This window comes from Mchenga conophoros, linkage group LG2 (genome assembly GCF_057382185.1).
Source record: "Mchenga conophoros isolate Kocher_MC1m ecotype Shallow Benthic linkage group LG2, M_conophoros_male_GT1.1, whole genome shotgun sequence".
NCBI classification, from domain to species: Eukaryota; Metazoa; Chordata; class Actinopteri; order Cichliformes; family Cichlidae; genus Mchenga; species Mchenga conophoros.
In genome coordinates this window covers 14,249,409-14,266,678 of record NC_140527.1, presented here as the reverse complement: position 1 = coordinate 14,266,678, position 17,270 = coordinate 14,249,409, and the positions used below count along the sequence as shown (strand labels likewise).

Below are 17,270 nucleotides of genomic sequence, written 5' to 3'. Positions count from 1 at the left end.
GCAGAAGCTCTGCTCTCATGTTGAGGCCGAATATTTGTCTTGTTATTGCACGGAGCTGGATTGTACAGCGAATGGTTTATTCACCAACATTAGACTGACTATAGATTTGAAAAGATTCTTTGTGGCACAGGTGGACAGAGACACAAATGTCCTCACTGCCAAAGCTCTTTAACTACTGTCCACCCCGTGACCCAACAGCTAGAGATCCTCCTTCAGCAGCAGTAACTCACAGTGATGGTTCCTGTGTGACGTCATCAGTCTCTCTCATCGCTGTGCACGAGATTTGGTCCGCTCTTCTTCACAGTGTAGCTTCAGGTCTTTGAGTTTTGCAACATTTATTCATGCACATGCTGAGGCCTGGACTTTGGACCACTAGACCCCACATGGGGCGATTGTGGCTCAAGAGTTGGCAGTTCGTCTTGTAATCGGAAGGTTGCTGGTTTGACAGTCTCGGTCGGACCGAGGCTGGGCAAGACACTTCACCCGTTGTCTACTGGTGGTGGTCAGAGGGCCCGGTGGCGCCAGTGTCCGGCAGCCTCACCTCTGTCAGTTCGCCCCAGGGTAGCTGTGGCTACAATGTAGCTTGCCATCACCAGTGTGTGAATGTGTGTGTGTGTGAATAGGTGAATGACTGAATGTAGTGTAAAGCGCTTTGGTGTCCTTAGGGACTAAGTAAAGCGCTATACAAAATGCAGGCCATTTACCATTTATTCACTGCAGCAGCTCCGTTCTTTCCTGTTTCAGCCGTTCTAGTGGAGATGTGCTGCTGAGCTTGGATCTTTGTTCGGGTTGGTCCGAGCTTTAGCTGTGGGACAGACAGCCTCACGCTGACTCTAGAATACTTGGTGCACTCAGGTCATCATCCCTCCACCGCCGTGCTGCCGTTCTTTTGGAGACAGACACTTTCTTCTGCAGCCCTTCAAACCAACCGCAACTTTCTTCTTTACACCAGTTCAGCACTTTGTTTTGTTGGTGTGTTCTGACATGCTCGTGTCCTCTCTGTTGCTTAGTTACCTGATTCCCCCCCCCCCCCCCCCCCCCCCCCCGTGTGTGTGTGTGTATTGCAGGTTATCTAGTATCTTTGTTTAACAGCTCAGTTCAGAGCACTCTCATTTCTCAGAGTGGAACTAAACTAATTAAATAATAAATTATCTTGCAAAAGGAAAAAGTTCAACGTTCAACAGATTTTTTTTGTTTGACTGCTGCAACATCTCAACATGTCAAACACTGGTTTTACCCAGTGCCACATAGCCAGGGGATAATGCAGTACTGTTACTGTATTGTTACAGTATCAATCAGAGAATTCATAAGAATAAAAACATAATTCATGCATTTATTAGAGAAGTTCTCGTGCTACAAATACAGCCTCGGCATTAATTTTTGGCCTTTTGAGATTCTACATAAATCAATATCATACTGTCATCTTAAAAGCATGCTACGGTCTGTGTTGAATCAGCTTTAAGCTCCACCTTTTCACCCACTTCTCGATCTGGTTGGAGCAAGATCGCGGAGCTTCTCTGCGAGCTTCCATGCCCACTCAGCTGCCGTCGAGCTGACAGACACCAAAATACCAAAGAGACGGCAGCGAGCAGCAAACCTGTGCCGCTGTGGTGGATCAGAGCCTGACGTGCTCATGTCCAACCTTTGTGTTTGATTATTAATAAACCACAATGAAGGCAGGCAGCTTTTTCCTACACAGACACACACCATGTTGGATTATTACCTCTAGTCTGACCTCCTTGTAGGGCTTGAATGATTTCTTCATTAATGGTAATCCCTTTATATCTGCATGTGCATATCTACAGGTTTATGAATCTATGTGTAATGTTTTGTTTCACAAGCAGTCAAAGTTCCCCAATATTTTTTTGACTCCTCTGTTGCTTTATGTCCACAGGATGAATATTATAATGAAGGAAGGACAAAGAAAGGAATCACCCGCTGAGCCGCTCACATAACTAATATTAACTATGGCTGCTTTGACACCACAGGAACTTAGGTCCTCTCTAAAGGACACTCCAGATGGATCTGACGACATGGTCCTGCAGCTGAAGGACAACTGTCTTCGTTACTATGCAGCACTTAAGCAAATATTAAATCAAGCTGAACAATTAGAATTGACTGGAGGTCAAAACAGCTGTTCTTTCCACCACTCAGGACACGTTATTTGCCTTTCAAATTCATCACTTTGAAAAACTGGCACACACCGAGCACAAAAAGCTTTCAGAAGGAGGGAATGAAAACACATTCAGACATTAATAAATCATAAAAAACCCACCAAATCAGACAATCTTTTATTTCTGGTCAGGAAACACATCGTCAGTGTGCCTCTCACACATATTCACTCAAAATCCCACAAAAGCCAGACTTTATAAAGTTTTCTGTGCAAGTTGACATCAGCTTTCTAAAATCACAATCACAAGAGGAGATAAGGGGAGCCGATCGCTTTGAAGGCAAACTTTAAAATGAACTAGAGAAGAAGAAGCAGTTATGAAAACACTGCAGGCGTAACAGCAGGAAGCCACTGGTCTTCTTTCCAGATGTACGAGTCGTCACACATTTCATTTTTTTTTGTCTTTTATCTAAAGTGAATGAGTCTCGTCCACTAAATGTTCTTACACTTTATGCAAAATCACCATCAGATTCGGGACATGACTGATCGCAAACAAGCGGGCTCGTGCTTGCCGTCCACACACCATCACACCTGCATTTCTCTAAATGAGGAAACAGGTTTATGTTCAGGTGAAGGGCAGAGAGCAGTGACGATGTTGGAAGACTATCATGAAATTCAGACTGAAGAAACTTAACTTTCCAAATCAGAGAGACATTGGGGATGAAATCACACGGATAATAAATATTTTAAAAAGAGAGAAAAACTTGAACATCAAAGCTGATGTGAATAAAAGAGTGTAAGACACGGACACGGAGCAGGGGATCTGTCAGACAGGAGACAAAAATCCAGATGTTTCACAGTTGTGGGACACAGTCAACAGTTTGTAATGGAAGACAAGATCGTGTTTATCAAGATTTAACTAAACTCAACTTTTCCTACAAAAACTAAATGATTGGTATTATTAGGAGTAGCAGTAATAGTAGTAGTAGTAGGATGAGGAGGAGGAGGAGGAAGAGTATTAGTAGTAGTATTAGGAGTGATGTTGGATTTATAAGTGTAAAGAACTTTTCTCTGACTGTCAGACCTTTGTACTTTCTCGACGTGTTTGTAAAGTGTGAACACATTCACATATAGAAACAGTGATGAATGTGTGAAACATACAGGAGCAGCACACAGATCTGTGCACAGCTTTAATGTAGCGTGACGGGCAGTGCAGGTATGGAAGAGTGTGAATAAAGTTTGTGAGGACAGATAGCAGACGCTACGAGCAGCATGTTTCAAACCAAAGGGCGCCATTAGCCGACCAGCGGGTGAATAAACGATGGCATCAGCGCTCTGATGTGATAACAGAGGATGTGGTTTTAAATAAATTCTGGACGCCGTCTCCAGTTTCACTCTGTTCATGTAATGAAGGAGCAGGTGTCCCGTTTCTGAGAGGGCTGTCCGGAGATCACAGGTCTCTCTTTTTACTCATATCACAGGATGTTGCTGCAAACTGAAAACCTAAACCAGGTTTTAGCTGAATGTGCATCAGGACAGACTGCAGGCTCGGTTGCTGCACGCTGCGCTGTGCTAGATTCAGTTACTCCAACTCACTCTGATTCCTGGCGTATAGAGAAGCGTGGCGGTAAAATTCTTGTTAAATAAGGCCGTTATAGCGTTACATACAACATCAGGCAAAAGGAGGAGCTTCCTGTCAGGTTTTTAAAAAAGAAGCCAAATGAATCATGACGGCAGGAAAGCGTGCACTCATGTTTCACAGCTCTGACTTTAAACTGTGCCTGATACCGACCTCATCATGTCACAGTGTGGCTCCTCTTCCAGCACATCAGAGTAACTTATTTATTTGAACTGCTGATCTTGAATCTGCAGCTGTGTGGAAACAATTTCCATCCCAACTTGGGCAAATCTGCAGTTCTCCTTCTGAGAGTTCCTCAGATTCCTCGAGCAGGCTAACGAGCTTCAAAGAGAAACTACCAGCTGGACTCAGTCATGCTCATTATCAAGAAGTTAACAGGCCTTAAAGTCACTGCAGAGCTGTGTATGGGTGTATGTCTATGTTTGACCCTGTGTGGATTAAATCCTAAATAAACACAATTTGATGACAAAAGTCATTAAAGATGTGTGCTGCACCATCACTCCACCCTGGGAACACCCACCCAGGTCCACGATGAGTTGATGGAACCTCTGGTTATAACTGTACAGTGGGGCAAAAAAGTATTTAGTCAGCCACCGATTGTGCAAGTTCCCCCACTTAAAATGATGACAGAGGTCAGTAATTTGCACCAGAGGTACACTTCAACTGTGAGAGACAGAATGTGAAAAAAAATCCATGAATTCACATGGTAGGATTTGTAAAGAATTTATTCATAAATTAGGGTGGAAAATAAGTATTTGGTCACCTCAAACAAGGAAAATCTCTGGCTCTCACAGACCTGTAACGTCCTCTGTAAGAAGCTTTTCTGTCCCCCACTCGTTACCTGTATGAATGGCACTTGTTTGAACTCATCATCTGTATAAAAGACACCTGTCCACAGCCTCAAACAGTCAGACTCCAAACTCCGCCATGGCCAAGACCAAAGAGTTTTCGAAGGACACCAGGAAAAGTATTGTAGACCTGCACCAGACTGGGAAGAGTGAATCTACAATAGGCAAGCAGCTTGGTGTGAAAAAATCAACTGTGGGAGCAATCATCAGAAAATGGAAGACATACAAGACCACTGATAATCTCCCTCGATCTGGGGCTCCACGCAAGATCTCATCCCGTGGGGTCAAAATGATCATGAGAACGGTGAGCAAAGATCCCAGAACCACACGGGGGGACCTGGTGAATGACCTGCAGAGAGCTGGGACCAAAGTAACAAAGGTCACCATCAGTAACACACTACAACGGCAGGGAATCAAATCCCGCAGTGCCAGACGTGTTCCGCTGCTGAAGCCAGTGCATGTCCAGGCCCGTCTGAAGTTTGCCAGAGAGCACATGGATGATACAGCAGAGGATTGGGAGAATGTCATGTGGTCAGATGAAACCAAAGTAGAACTTTTTGGTATAAACTCAACTCGTCGTGTTTGGAGGAAGAAGAATACTGAGTTGCATCCCAAGAACACCATACCTACTGTGAAGCATGGGGGTGGAAACATCATGCTATGGGGCTGTTTTTCTGCCAAGGGGACAGGACGACTGATCCATGTTAAGGACAGAATGAATGGGGCCATGTATCGTGAGATTTTGAGCCAAAACCTCCTTCCATCAGTGAGAACTTTGAAGATGAAACGAGGCTGGGTCTTCCAACATGACAATGATCCAAAACACACCGCCCGGGCAACAAAGGAGTGGATCCGTAAGAAGCATTTGAAAGTCCTGGAGTGGCCTAGCCAGTCTCCAGACCTCAACCCCATAGAAAATCTGTGGCGGGAGTTGAAAGTCCGTGTTGCTCGGCGACAGCCCCAAAACATCACTGCTCTCGAGAAGATCTGCATGGAGGAATGGGCCAAAATACCAGCTACTGTGTGTGCAAACCTGGTAAAGACCTATAGTAAACGTTTGACCTCTGTTATTGCCAACAAAGGTTATGTTACAAAGTATTGAGTTGTATTTTTGTTATTGACCAAATACTTATTTTCCACCCTGATTTACGAATAAATCCTTTACAAATCCTACCATGTGGATTCATGGATTTTTTTTTCACATTCTGTCTCTCACAGTTGAAGTGTACCTCTGGTGCAAATTACTGACCTCTGTCATCATTTTAGGTGGGGGAACTTGCACAATCGGTGGCTGACTAAATACTTTTTTGCCCCACTGTATATACATATTACTGCCTGCTGAAAGCTACAACGCTGAGAGACTGCAGTCACATAGATTTGTATGAAGCTAAACACAAAGAAATGAGAGAAAAACACGGATCAGCTTTGGTCACATAAAGAAAACAGCTGATAGGAAAATGATCAGCTTCAGCAGCAGCAGTTCGTTACCTTCGGTGCTGGTCGGGTACAGCGGAGGTTTTACTGAGCCCAGAGGATTTACTGCTCGGTTTTTGTTAGAAAATAAGATTCATGACTGTGAGGCATCTTTGATGAAGAATACAGAACTAAAATACAAAGTAGATCTGCAGGCCTCAGAGTTCCTGCCAGCAGGCCCTCGTATATCACATGGAGTCATCAGTGGTCAACAACTCTAACAAAAAATGGTGAAAAAGGATCCTGACGGGATAATCACCTGGTCGGCCACGAACGGGATGGGAACGATGGAGCGCTCTGGCTCAGACTCATCTCCGTGGGAAGGAAGAGAGATTCAGCTGCTTCACAGATCCCATCACTGCAGATTTTGACAGCATCGCTGTGTGTGCGCGCTCAGCTTTTATGCATCAGCAGGTGCCTTTTAAATGAATGGAGGGTTTCTTATTGATATTACATAAGCAGTTGCTGAATGAATTATTTAGTCTGTGAAAAGTGACGGTGCAGTGCGTCGCCTGCCAAGTCCTGACTGTGCAGCACAGCCACCACGTGTAGTCTGAACGAATGGATAGAAAAACAGTCAAATACACTGAGACTGTGCCGTCAGCTGCTGCCAAAGTGGCAGCAAACAATCAATGTGGCAAAATGGTAAATGCCCTGTATTTATATAGCGCCTTACTAGTCCCTAAGGACCCCAGAGCGCTTTACATATCCAGTCATCCACCCATTCACACACACATTCACACACTGGTGATGGCAAGCTACATTGTAGCCACAGCCACCCTGGGGCGCACTGACAGAGGCGAGGCTGCCGGACACTGGCGCCACCGGGCCCTCTGACCACCACCAGTAGGCAACGGGTGAAGTGTCTTGCCCAAGGACACAACGACCGAGACTGTCCAAGCTGGGGCTCGAACCGGCAACCTTCCGATTACAAGGCGAACTCCCAACTCTTGAGCCACGATCGCCCCAAAATGATGCCTCGGAGGAGAAGCCGAGGGATGCTGAATGGATTTCTGATGCTAGCACGCCTGGCAAACATGCAGTATGTCATGAGTCAAAATTCAGGCTAAATGTTGGACTTACATCTGGGTTTTCTCACTGTTTTCTATATCTGTGTAATCCCCGGCAGCAGCCGTGTGTGTCATTGTGTGTGCCGACCTGCCAGCGCTCTGATCGGATCATTATTCCTGAAATACTAACGCCACTGCTTTAGTTTACAGTCTGTTGACACTGTCAGAGATTTTCTGCATCTCAAAGTCCCTGCATTGTCAGGCACGAGCTTTTACTTTTCATACTACGACAAGAATTCCTGGTGTTCCTGATAAAAACGTACTCCGTGGGCTCGGCTGGAGCTCAGCACAGTGCGAGCAGTTCCTCGGTTTCGTGTTGGCTCATTTCTCTCCTGCGCTTTTTATCTGCAGCGCTGTGCTGGAATTTGTAGCAGAAGAAGAGTGTGGCACGTCTGCTCGCCCTGATAGTGTTTGTTAAAGTTGTGCCAGCCGGGCAGTGGCAGGACGCACGGCTTTGTGTTTAATTTTTCCTGGTGTGCAAGAATAAATACTGTTGACTGCAATTTATCTCTCGTCTGTCCTTAAAGGAACCCACAACTAGAAAAATATCTTCTTAACAGGAAAAGGAGAAAAGGAGAAGACGGCGGTGTGGGATTTAGAGAACAATGACTTTGTGCTCTTTATCTTTCGCCTCTGAAACATTTGAACTAAAGGAAGGAGCGAAGTGCGCTGACAAATGTGCTGTACGGACGGACCGGCAGGAGGCGACCTGAGGCTTCGGGTTGGGTCTTCTAGAGCTTGAGGCTCCTGTTGGAAGCAGTCATGCAGAAAACAGGATCTGTCACAGGACACCTGAGGTGACGCGGGAAGAGGCAGTAGCTCATTCGACGAGAGGGAAGAGAAGCTCACTGATATCCGAGCGCTCTGAGTCTGACTCTCTTGGATGACTCTTGCTGCTGAAAGTAGTGACTGCACTGCAGGATGTAAGCTGAGGAGAGCTCTGCACACGTCTTTGTGGACTCCATGAACACTTTATCTTTTCTTATCACAATCTGAGTTATAGACCGGCCGTCTGTGACTTACAGCATGAAATGCACACAGCTTGACTGAATTATACAAATAAACCTCAGATAAGCTGCATAACTGTGCACCCACAGCAGAAGCTGAGAAACTTTGGTGTCCATTTCTAGAACTCAGTCCTAAGCATCGACATTCGATGAACTCCCTGAAGCCTCTCACACCTCAGTATAAATCAATAAATATCAATAAAATCGAGCTTTGACAACCAATAGGATCATTTCTGTTTTTTCCAGGGTGGCTGCACAGGCACAGACCACCCTCACTAACTTCAACTCAGGAGAGAGAAACAACGCTTAGCCCAAAAGCTGAAAATCTGCACATTTCAGCTTCCTCATGTCATTTCACGGAAGCAAAGTTAAATATTTAACCTTCTTGGACGTGTCTGCATTCATGGATTATAGCACAGCATAACATAGAACAGCATAGCATAGAATAAAATTGAATTGCCCTTTATTGTCATTGTACATGCACAATAAAATCGTGTGTACTCCACCTGACTATATCTGTGAAGGTTCTCAGTCATCCAGGTCATCGTAGTCAAAGGAGCTTGCAAAGAAAAGCGTCTGGACTTCTTTAAGTTGCTTGAAGACGTTTCACCTCTCATCTGAGAAGCTTCTTCAGTTCTAAGGTCAAATGGTGGAGAGTCCCAGATATAAACCTAGTGGGAGTGACCCCCCACAGAGGGACAAAAGGACCCCCTTATGATCCTCTAATCGCCTGTGCCAAGGTGTGAAACTGGGTGTGGGTCCCAATCAGCCAGAGTTTCGGGTGAGTTCATTGTGAAACCTGGCCCCACCTTATCATGCGAATTCCTGAGATCAGATGGCCCAGGATGTGAGCGTTAAGGCGTCTGGGAAGGGATCTCAAAACTGGATTATAGATGGCAGAGAGGTGGTGTCGTAAACCCCCGCCTCTGTTCAAAGATGGTCGCTCACAGTGGACATAGATGGCTTCTTTCACTCCTCTTTCAAACCATCTGTCCTCTCTGTCCAAAATGTGAACATTGGCATCCTCGAAAGAGTGTCCTTTATCCTTAAGATGCAGATGGACTGCTGAGTCTTGTCCTGTGGAGGTGGCTCTTCTGTGTTGTGCCATGCGCTTGTGAAGTGGCTCCCACTAGGTTTATATCTGGGACTCTCCACCATTTGACCTTAGAACTGAAGAAGCTTCTCGGATGAGAGGTGAAATGTCTTCAAGTAACCTAAAGAAGTCCAGACGTTTTTCTTTGCAAGCTCCTTTGTCCACCTGACTACTGTGCAAGAAATATAAAGAACAAAACGGATTCTGTACACTTCGTTAGTGTGTGTAAAAACTGAAACCCAGTTTATTATCAATATTATTATCATTGTTTCGGATCAATGCACGCTCAGCACTGACCTACACTGAGCTACTTTACAAAGTCTAACGGCAAAGAGCTCCGGCGCAGTGTCATGCCCTGACACGTGGAACGTAAATTTAAATTTAAGTCAACAAATGAACGAGTGGAGAAAGACACGCAGCTCCAGTTTGAGGGTGGAGCTGCTGGCACTGAGGCTAAGTCCATATCCAGCTGTTACAACAGCTGTATTACACACACGCACACACTGCTGCCTGTGTGTGTCAGTGTTTAAAACCAAACAGTAACAGCTGGGTCACATGATCAGCCTCAGCTCAGCGTGCACGACTCTCTGCAGTAACAACCGGCAGCACAAAACATGTTCCCAAATCACACGGCTCAGGCTGTCACTGTGAAAAGGCCCCACTATAACAACCACTCACATACAGTACACATTCATAAGCAATAAAAAGATGATGAATAACATTTATGAATAATTATCAGTGTTGAAGGGCAGTTTGAGTGAAGTGGCGGGAACGAGACTGAGAATCTCCAAGACTCAAGCCAGAAAATGGCGGGGACACCAGCCAAGAGGAGTGTAAGTGCTTCCCGTTCCCGGGGAAACACAAGTCTGCAGCTCGCTGTGGGAACGACAGAACTGACCTAGTGATTTACTGCTCAGTCTACAGTCACACCCTCACCGATGGCCACGAGCAGCAGAAATGAATTTCTCTGAAGGTGTCTGCACTCAGAGAGAGGGTGAGGAGGAGGAGGAGTACACCTGCTCCTCCTCAACATAAGGAGAAAGTCGTTGTTGCTCAGCATCTGACCAGGATGCCTCCTCGGTGACTGTCCAGGGTACTCAGATATTGTTCTAACCAAAAATCAACCAATCACTGAACATCCATATGACTTCAGTGCTTTTAGCTTAAATGAATGTGTGTTATAAATTGTCACCAGTGGAAGTGTGATTGTGAGGAATGCTCATTTTTGTGTGCTGGACCTTTACACACACGCACACTCTTCTTTAAGCCAGGACGGTCCTGCTGTGTCTCCTCTCTGTCCAGAGGGATTCTCATGTGCTTGTTGTGTTAGCTTTAGCATGCTAGTTCTGAATTTTAAAACCGTACCATGAAGAAAGCGCTGCTCTCTGCAGTTTTGCATAACTTTGCGAGAAACCTACCTGCACAAACCTACACAACATTATTACACTACAAATGTGTGAAACTGGGTCATCTCATACGCTTTGCAGTCTTAACCCATGTCCTCCAATTAAAACCACCTGAAAAGCTCCAAACACACAACATGTGTTATAGCACATAACATAAGACCAGATGTATAAGAGTGAGGCTGCTGCTGATGCTGAGGAAGATGATGGATGATGATGATGATGATGTTTATCTGTATGAAGTTTTTCACATTCCTGGTCCCTCTTCCTCTTCCCATCTGGAAGAGGAAAAGGGGAAGAGGGGAATTCCCCTCTGCACCCTGCTCGATCATTTACTGTAATCTATTACTACACCCTTCAGATGTTAGTGCCTTCATCCTCCAGCTCTACATCAGCAATGTGTGCTCCACCCACAGCGTCTACACTCCAGGACTTCAGTCCTCACCTCCTACTTCCATCTCCACTCTCTGATGACCTCATCATCATAGTCTGACCGCCAAAGTACTTCTTATACTCCTACTACACTCAAATGTACACTGAACACTTTCTCCCACTCAGAAGGTGTAAACAATAACCGACCTGAGACTGGTGAGTTTTATGAATGTCTTACATGCCCACAACACACAGTGGGGGGAATAAGTATTTATTATCACATCATTACCACATTAATGTAAGTTGAGGCCGAGCTGTTCAGAGTCAAATTTCAGTCTCCAACAGGGACTCCATTTGGCATCTGTATGATAAAAACTGTGAGACACAAACTGAGTGCCGTGCAGAGACAGATGTCTGCCCCACAGCAGCAGCTCCAACAGGAAACTGTGCACAGAAAGATTTTCTCGCATGTTTCCTGCATCTGCGACTGAGCGTGCCTCTCTAGGATGATGGATAAAGACTCAAAGCCAAGGCTGGAGAGGAGATCAGACCACAAACCTGATTCCACCTTAAGCCCATCACTCTATAAGTTGGAGACAGAAAGTCAAAGAGCCACAAGTACTCTGTTCATTTTTATTCTGAGTGCACTCGTTTCATCTCTCATCATATTTGAAGGTAAGTCACCTGCCCACCACCTCTGACTGATATGTGCCACTCGTGTGACCACATTTAATGTATACGGGCACACGCTATGATCTCATGTATGTCAAGTGCAGCGTGAGCCTCTCCAAACGCTGCTGGAGGCAGTCATCACATGACACGGACCCCATCCATAACAGCACAGCACACAACTAGGTCATGTAGTACTACCTCATAGCTGAGCCTGAGCAACTACTGTACCGCGACCTCCTGCTTCTCGTACATCATTTTAATTCTGACTCAAACGTCCTGAGGGAATCAAATCCTGTGTGTGCCTGGTTTAGTAATGAACTCTCTTTTTCCATGAAGCTGAAAGGAAACGTTAATGTTGGATCCACATTTTATATTTCATGCTGTTGCTGTTTGTGTCACAGTTCTTCTTTGGGTTCAGCATTCGTAGTTTCAGTTTCAGATTCACTGTTGACACGCAGGAAATATCTGAACGTGAAAACAACACGACGCGCGATCAGCAGGTCTCTTTAACCTTCTTCTGATCAGCTGACCTTTGGGGTGGGTGGAGCTTGTGTGTTTAATAAAGTGAGATAAGCTTAGTGGGATAACCATCTATGCACCCACCTCATTATTAGAAACCTTATGACTAATATGGAGCAGGAAGCAGAAGCTTAGTGTAGTTAGAGGTGCTGAGTGTTGCTTCACACAGAGTGGAGATCACACTGAATAATCACACCATCAACAATGTTTTCTCACAGAAACGCCCACAGCAAAGAGGAAATATTTAATGTAGAGATGTAAAAACCTCAGCTTTCACTTGGTTCTGTGCTCCAGCTCCAGACTGACGCTCCCTGTCTCTGGCTTCTTTGAGAATTGTGTCTGTGGATCTGTGACGCTCTGAACAAAGTCTCATCCGTCTCTCATCCTCCAGGCTAAAAGTTGTTAACCAAGAACAGAAAAATGATCTCTTTGCATCCCAGCACAGCAAAAACAGACCAGCCAGCACTTTCAGCAGGATCAGTGTTTTAATCAAACCCACAAGCCGGAGGCAAAGACAACTACAGAGGCAGCGAGAACCCCCGGCTAGCTGATGTTTCCTCAGCTAAACCAAATATCTGAAGATGAGGATGTCCCTGAAGAGGAAACCAGAGCTGTCAAAATACATTTGAATATTGCTTTTACATAATGGACACCAGCGTGTGGGTGAAACCATGAGCACTTCATACTCAGTGTGACTTACAGGACTGAAGCGTCTGTTGGAATGAGATTAATTATGAAGCGTTTGGGCAGTCGGTTATGTTTCACAGTGTTTCATGTGAACATTAGTGAATTCATTCAGGTCTCAGAGTGAAGCTCACCACTGCAGCTCAGCTGATACACATCCACACAACACAGCCTGCCTGCACGTCTGCATATACGCAAATCTGCAAGCCACTTTGTAACTGGCCTCTGCACCCTCTTTTCTTGCTGTTTCATATCTGTTGTCAATGATGTTGTTTAGTTCTGTGTTGTATGAACCTGAAAGGCTGCTGAGCCACACTTACTCCTGTACAGTTTCCTGTGAAGGAGTTAGATGACATATAAGAAAACGTTTTGATTCGTACTATAAAAAAGAAGCGTCATGTCACGTCTCTGATGCATCCATGCAGTGTCAGCATCTACGAACAGTCAAAGCTCTCATCACTGAGTCTGACTGAGCTAACAGCTAAAAGGTGGATTTTGTGTTGTGTATTAATCAGCGTGACCATTGTCAGGAAGTGTGTAATCACACATGGTGTGATTATTCTCCGTAAAAGTTGATTAACTCTCACCTCTCACCGCCGAGCTCCGCCATCGCCGGCATCTGGCCTGCAGCGCTGACATTCATGTGACCATAAATGCTGAGAGTCCCTGCAGACAGAAGACCACTGTTAAAACATGAACATGATGATTTACATTATTAAAGAGGGAACTTTTAATTACTATCACACCAGTCCTGGTCTCAGCAGATTACATTAACATAGGTGAGTTAAACCACATCAGGATTATGCAAATGCGACAATTTTGGTTGACATTTGCCGTGTGCTGATGAACGACTTGCCGCTGCACGTGCAGCTTTGGATTTGGGTCGAACGAGTTTGAATTCAGAGGATTTCAAACTGACTGTAAGTCTGAGTCTGTAAGGAAAGGTGATTACTAAACATCTGACTGACCAGCTGGAGGTCAAAGACTGAGCATATAACATCCAATGTTTTATGAAATCGACTGTCGATTTAAGCATTCAGGAGACTCAGGTACCACAGTAACATTTATTACATTTCAGCACCAAGGATAAGAACAAAAAACAGAGCAGAGTCCAGGACACTCACTGAGTGGTTGAGATCAAATCCACTCGGGCTGGCCTTTAAGTCTCCACAGATATAAATCTAAAAGAAGACCACAGAGCAAAGGTCTCGAGGTCATCCACGGAGTCAGGGCATCAAATTTCAGAAAGCCGATCTGTTGTGCAATTCAATTCAGTTTCATTTATACAGCGCCAAATCACAATGACAGTCGCCTCAAGGTGCTTTATATTGTAAGGTAGACCCTACAATAATACATACAGAGAAGAACCCAACAAACACATGACCCTCTATGAGCAAGCACTTTGGCGGCAGTGGGAAGGAAAATCTCTGGCAGAACCAGGCTCAGGGAGGGGCGGGGCCATCTGCTGCGACTGGTTGGGGTGAGAGGAGGAAGACATTTCTCCAGTGGAAAATGCAACGCTGTCAGCTGATTGTGTTTTTCCAACATCGAGAAGAAAGTCGTTTTTACTTAAAAAAAACCGACTTTCTCACATTTAAGAAAACATGCTTTGTGTTTTGGAGTATCAGGAAACCCGGATGTTCAGTCAGGTAAGACAAGATCGCCGACGAAGTGCAGCATCAGTTAAAAATGTTCACAAAATAAAAATCCATCAAAGCAAAACTCGTTTCTATTCATGCAGAATTCAACAGAAACAGTATTGGAAGGCAGCCCAAGGCTGCAGGTGGGATGAACAGGGGCGGGGCAGTGAAGGTCAGCCTGGCAGAGAAAGAGGCAGAGGAGGGTCACGCCCCGCAGATTTACCCCCGTTCAGCCGAGCTGGCAGCTGTCACGAACGCTTTGCCGCGTGGACGTTTATATCTGCACAAAAACAAAGCAGAAAGAACAAAATCCTCACCTAATCTACATCCCATATGCTGACAGCTCAAAGCGTTGCACAGCATTGCAGAAAAATGTCTGCACAACCACTTATTTTTCTGTCACAAGGAATCAAAAGAACCAGACTGCGTCTGTAAATCTGCTGCACACAATCTCCCTACACCAGCGTTTATATTACATTATACCAGGATCATGTGCACCCACACGCACAGCCACAACAATCTGCTGCAGTTATTCTGTCCAGAAACAGTTGATACAGACTGATCTGAGCTCTGTTAATAATCATACTGTCACATGATTCACCAAACCTTTCCCCTCCTGCTCTGTGGAGGGGAGACTCCCAGACGGCTCATTTATTACAGCATAAACAACAGCTGTACTGAAGAGCAGTGACCCTCTCCGTTCGAGGACACGCAGGCCCAAACCGTGCCAATGAAATGCCACTCGCAGCAAAGCAGGGCCCCAGGTTGACCTCCAGGGGGGGGTTAAAGGTTCAGGGTGTTCTCTCTAATCTGTGACCCATCTGTACGACACGGCAGCCGTGAGAAAGGCGCCTGAGCAGCAGAAAAGATCCTAGCGTGTTTGTGTGATTGTGACTGAAAAACCTTCTAATCTGCACAAAATACTGAATGTTGCAGGAACAAGGAGGAGTACAGATTTAAAAAGTGCTCTGTGATATATGATTAGCCAATGTCTGTGCATTACGAATGAGAAAAAACTGATTTTATGAGATTTTAAATAATTCACAGTCCTGTCACAGTAGAGTCCAGCGATCTGTTTGTGGGGAAAGGACAAGTGTTAACCCAGAGCCACTCCTACTGGGACCCCGTAGAGAGAATAAAAGCTGCTCTGGTGGTTAGAGGGGATTTTATTGTTGTGGCTGATCTGCGGTTGTATGCAAGTGTTAGTACGGAGGATGTGTTGTTTACATATTCCATCCACATGTGAAGAGAAAAGCCTGGATACACAGAAACTTACAGCCTGCTTTGGTTTTAGGCTTAACCTCTAAATATCGGCACACTGGGATGAGATGAGCATATATAAAAGGAAGGCATATTTAATCTATCTTCAGTCAGAGAGAAGGTAATTCATCATATAGAGTCTGAGATTTATTCAGGAAGCGTGATGTACTAAATATAGATGCAGAGCTCTTTATTAGCTCTGCAGCATCGCTAACGTGCTGAATGCAGCCATGCCACCTGCACATGTGAACAAACAGCTCAATGCATGCGTAATGTGCACAATCCATCACAATACACATCTGTACAGTCCAGCTAATCCATAACTCATCTTCAGACAGGTTAACACAGACTGAGTGAACCCAGCTCAGTCCATGTAGCCTCAGCTGGAGCTGCTCTTAATTATTCTGTCATGAACCGGGTTTCCATGCGCTCACATAAACTGGAGCACACGTCACCTTCACAACAAAAACATACTGACCAAGAACATTCCTCTTCAGTACTTTATCATCTCGTCTCTAATCATTATTATATCATCACTGATTCGCCGTGAGTCAAAAACGCCTTGGAACCGTCTCCAGGTCGCCACGGGCTGCCGACTCTGTTCTATAATAGCCTCAGTCGGGGAGGTGAGGTGAGCTGAACGCATGACAGAGCTAATGGGCAAGGTTGCTAAGAGGGTTTACTGGAGTCTGTCAGCTCTCTTCCAGTCACACGGAGCTCAGAGAGTAGAAATACAAGCAGAGCTAAGACGGTGGGAGATGCTGACAGGGAGTCCAGGGAAGAAGATAAAAGACTGCTGAGCAAGAAGGAAATGAGATGACAGCAGCTCAGGTGAGCTCAGGCTGCAGGGCTGGGACATGCAAGGCTTCTTTTTGAGGCATCGAAGTCGGCCCTGACAACACGCTGAGGCAGGCCAGCCAGGAAAGCCTCCAGTGTTCCTGCTGCCAGCTGCTAAAGCGGTGGGAGGGACATCACAAGTGGACAGAAAGATGCTGCTAAGAGATTTATTCACAGCGACGTGAATGAGAGTCTCGGCACGGAGGATCAGAAGTGCACATCAGCGTTTAAAATGACGACCCTGAGTCGAGCCAACAAGCCAGTGAATGCAGAGAGACGTGTGGATGTTTGGACTGAGTCTGGCAGGAATTCCTGCATGCAGAGCAAGAGCTGGCAGACTGGACCTCATGAAGTCTTCCACATTCAGCCATGGGCTGCCTCTTACATTCACACAGCGCCGCCATTGTTTCGATGGGATATTCCCGTCATGGGGTGACTTTAACACAGCTCTGCCCACATGCAGTGGCCTGAGGGCAGGACGTGCACGCCTGTGGCTGGGCGAGGTGACGTCTATCAAAGCACATTTACCTCACACACACTTTCACATGGATCTTTGTTCACCACAGCTCTGCACTTTAGAGTCATCACGTCATCTAACATAACCGACACATCGCGCAGGCGTCGTCTCACTACCACCACAGGA

At 45.5% G+C, this 17,270-nt stretch overlaps 1 protein-coding gene across 5 annotated transcripts in view; it reads right to left on the bottom strand.

Moving 5' to 3' along the window:
- Positions 1 to 17,270, bottom strand: part of htr4 (5-hydroxytryptamine receptor 4) — a 162,990-nt gene that overhangs the window by 90,260 nt on the left and 55,460 nt on the right. For all 5 annotated transcript variants that reach the window (XM_085286906.1, XM_085286929.1, XM_085286913.1 and 2 more), the window contains exon 2: positions 13,478 to 13,556. In XM_085286906.1, coding sequence (XP_085143032.1) covers positions 13,478 to 13,533 — 56 coding nt within the window. In that variant the 5' untranslated portion in view covers positions 13,534 to 13,556. The remainder of the gene's footprint in view (positions 1 to 13,477; positions 13,557 to 17,270) is intronic.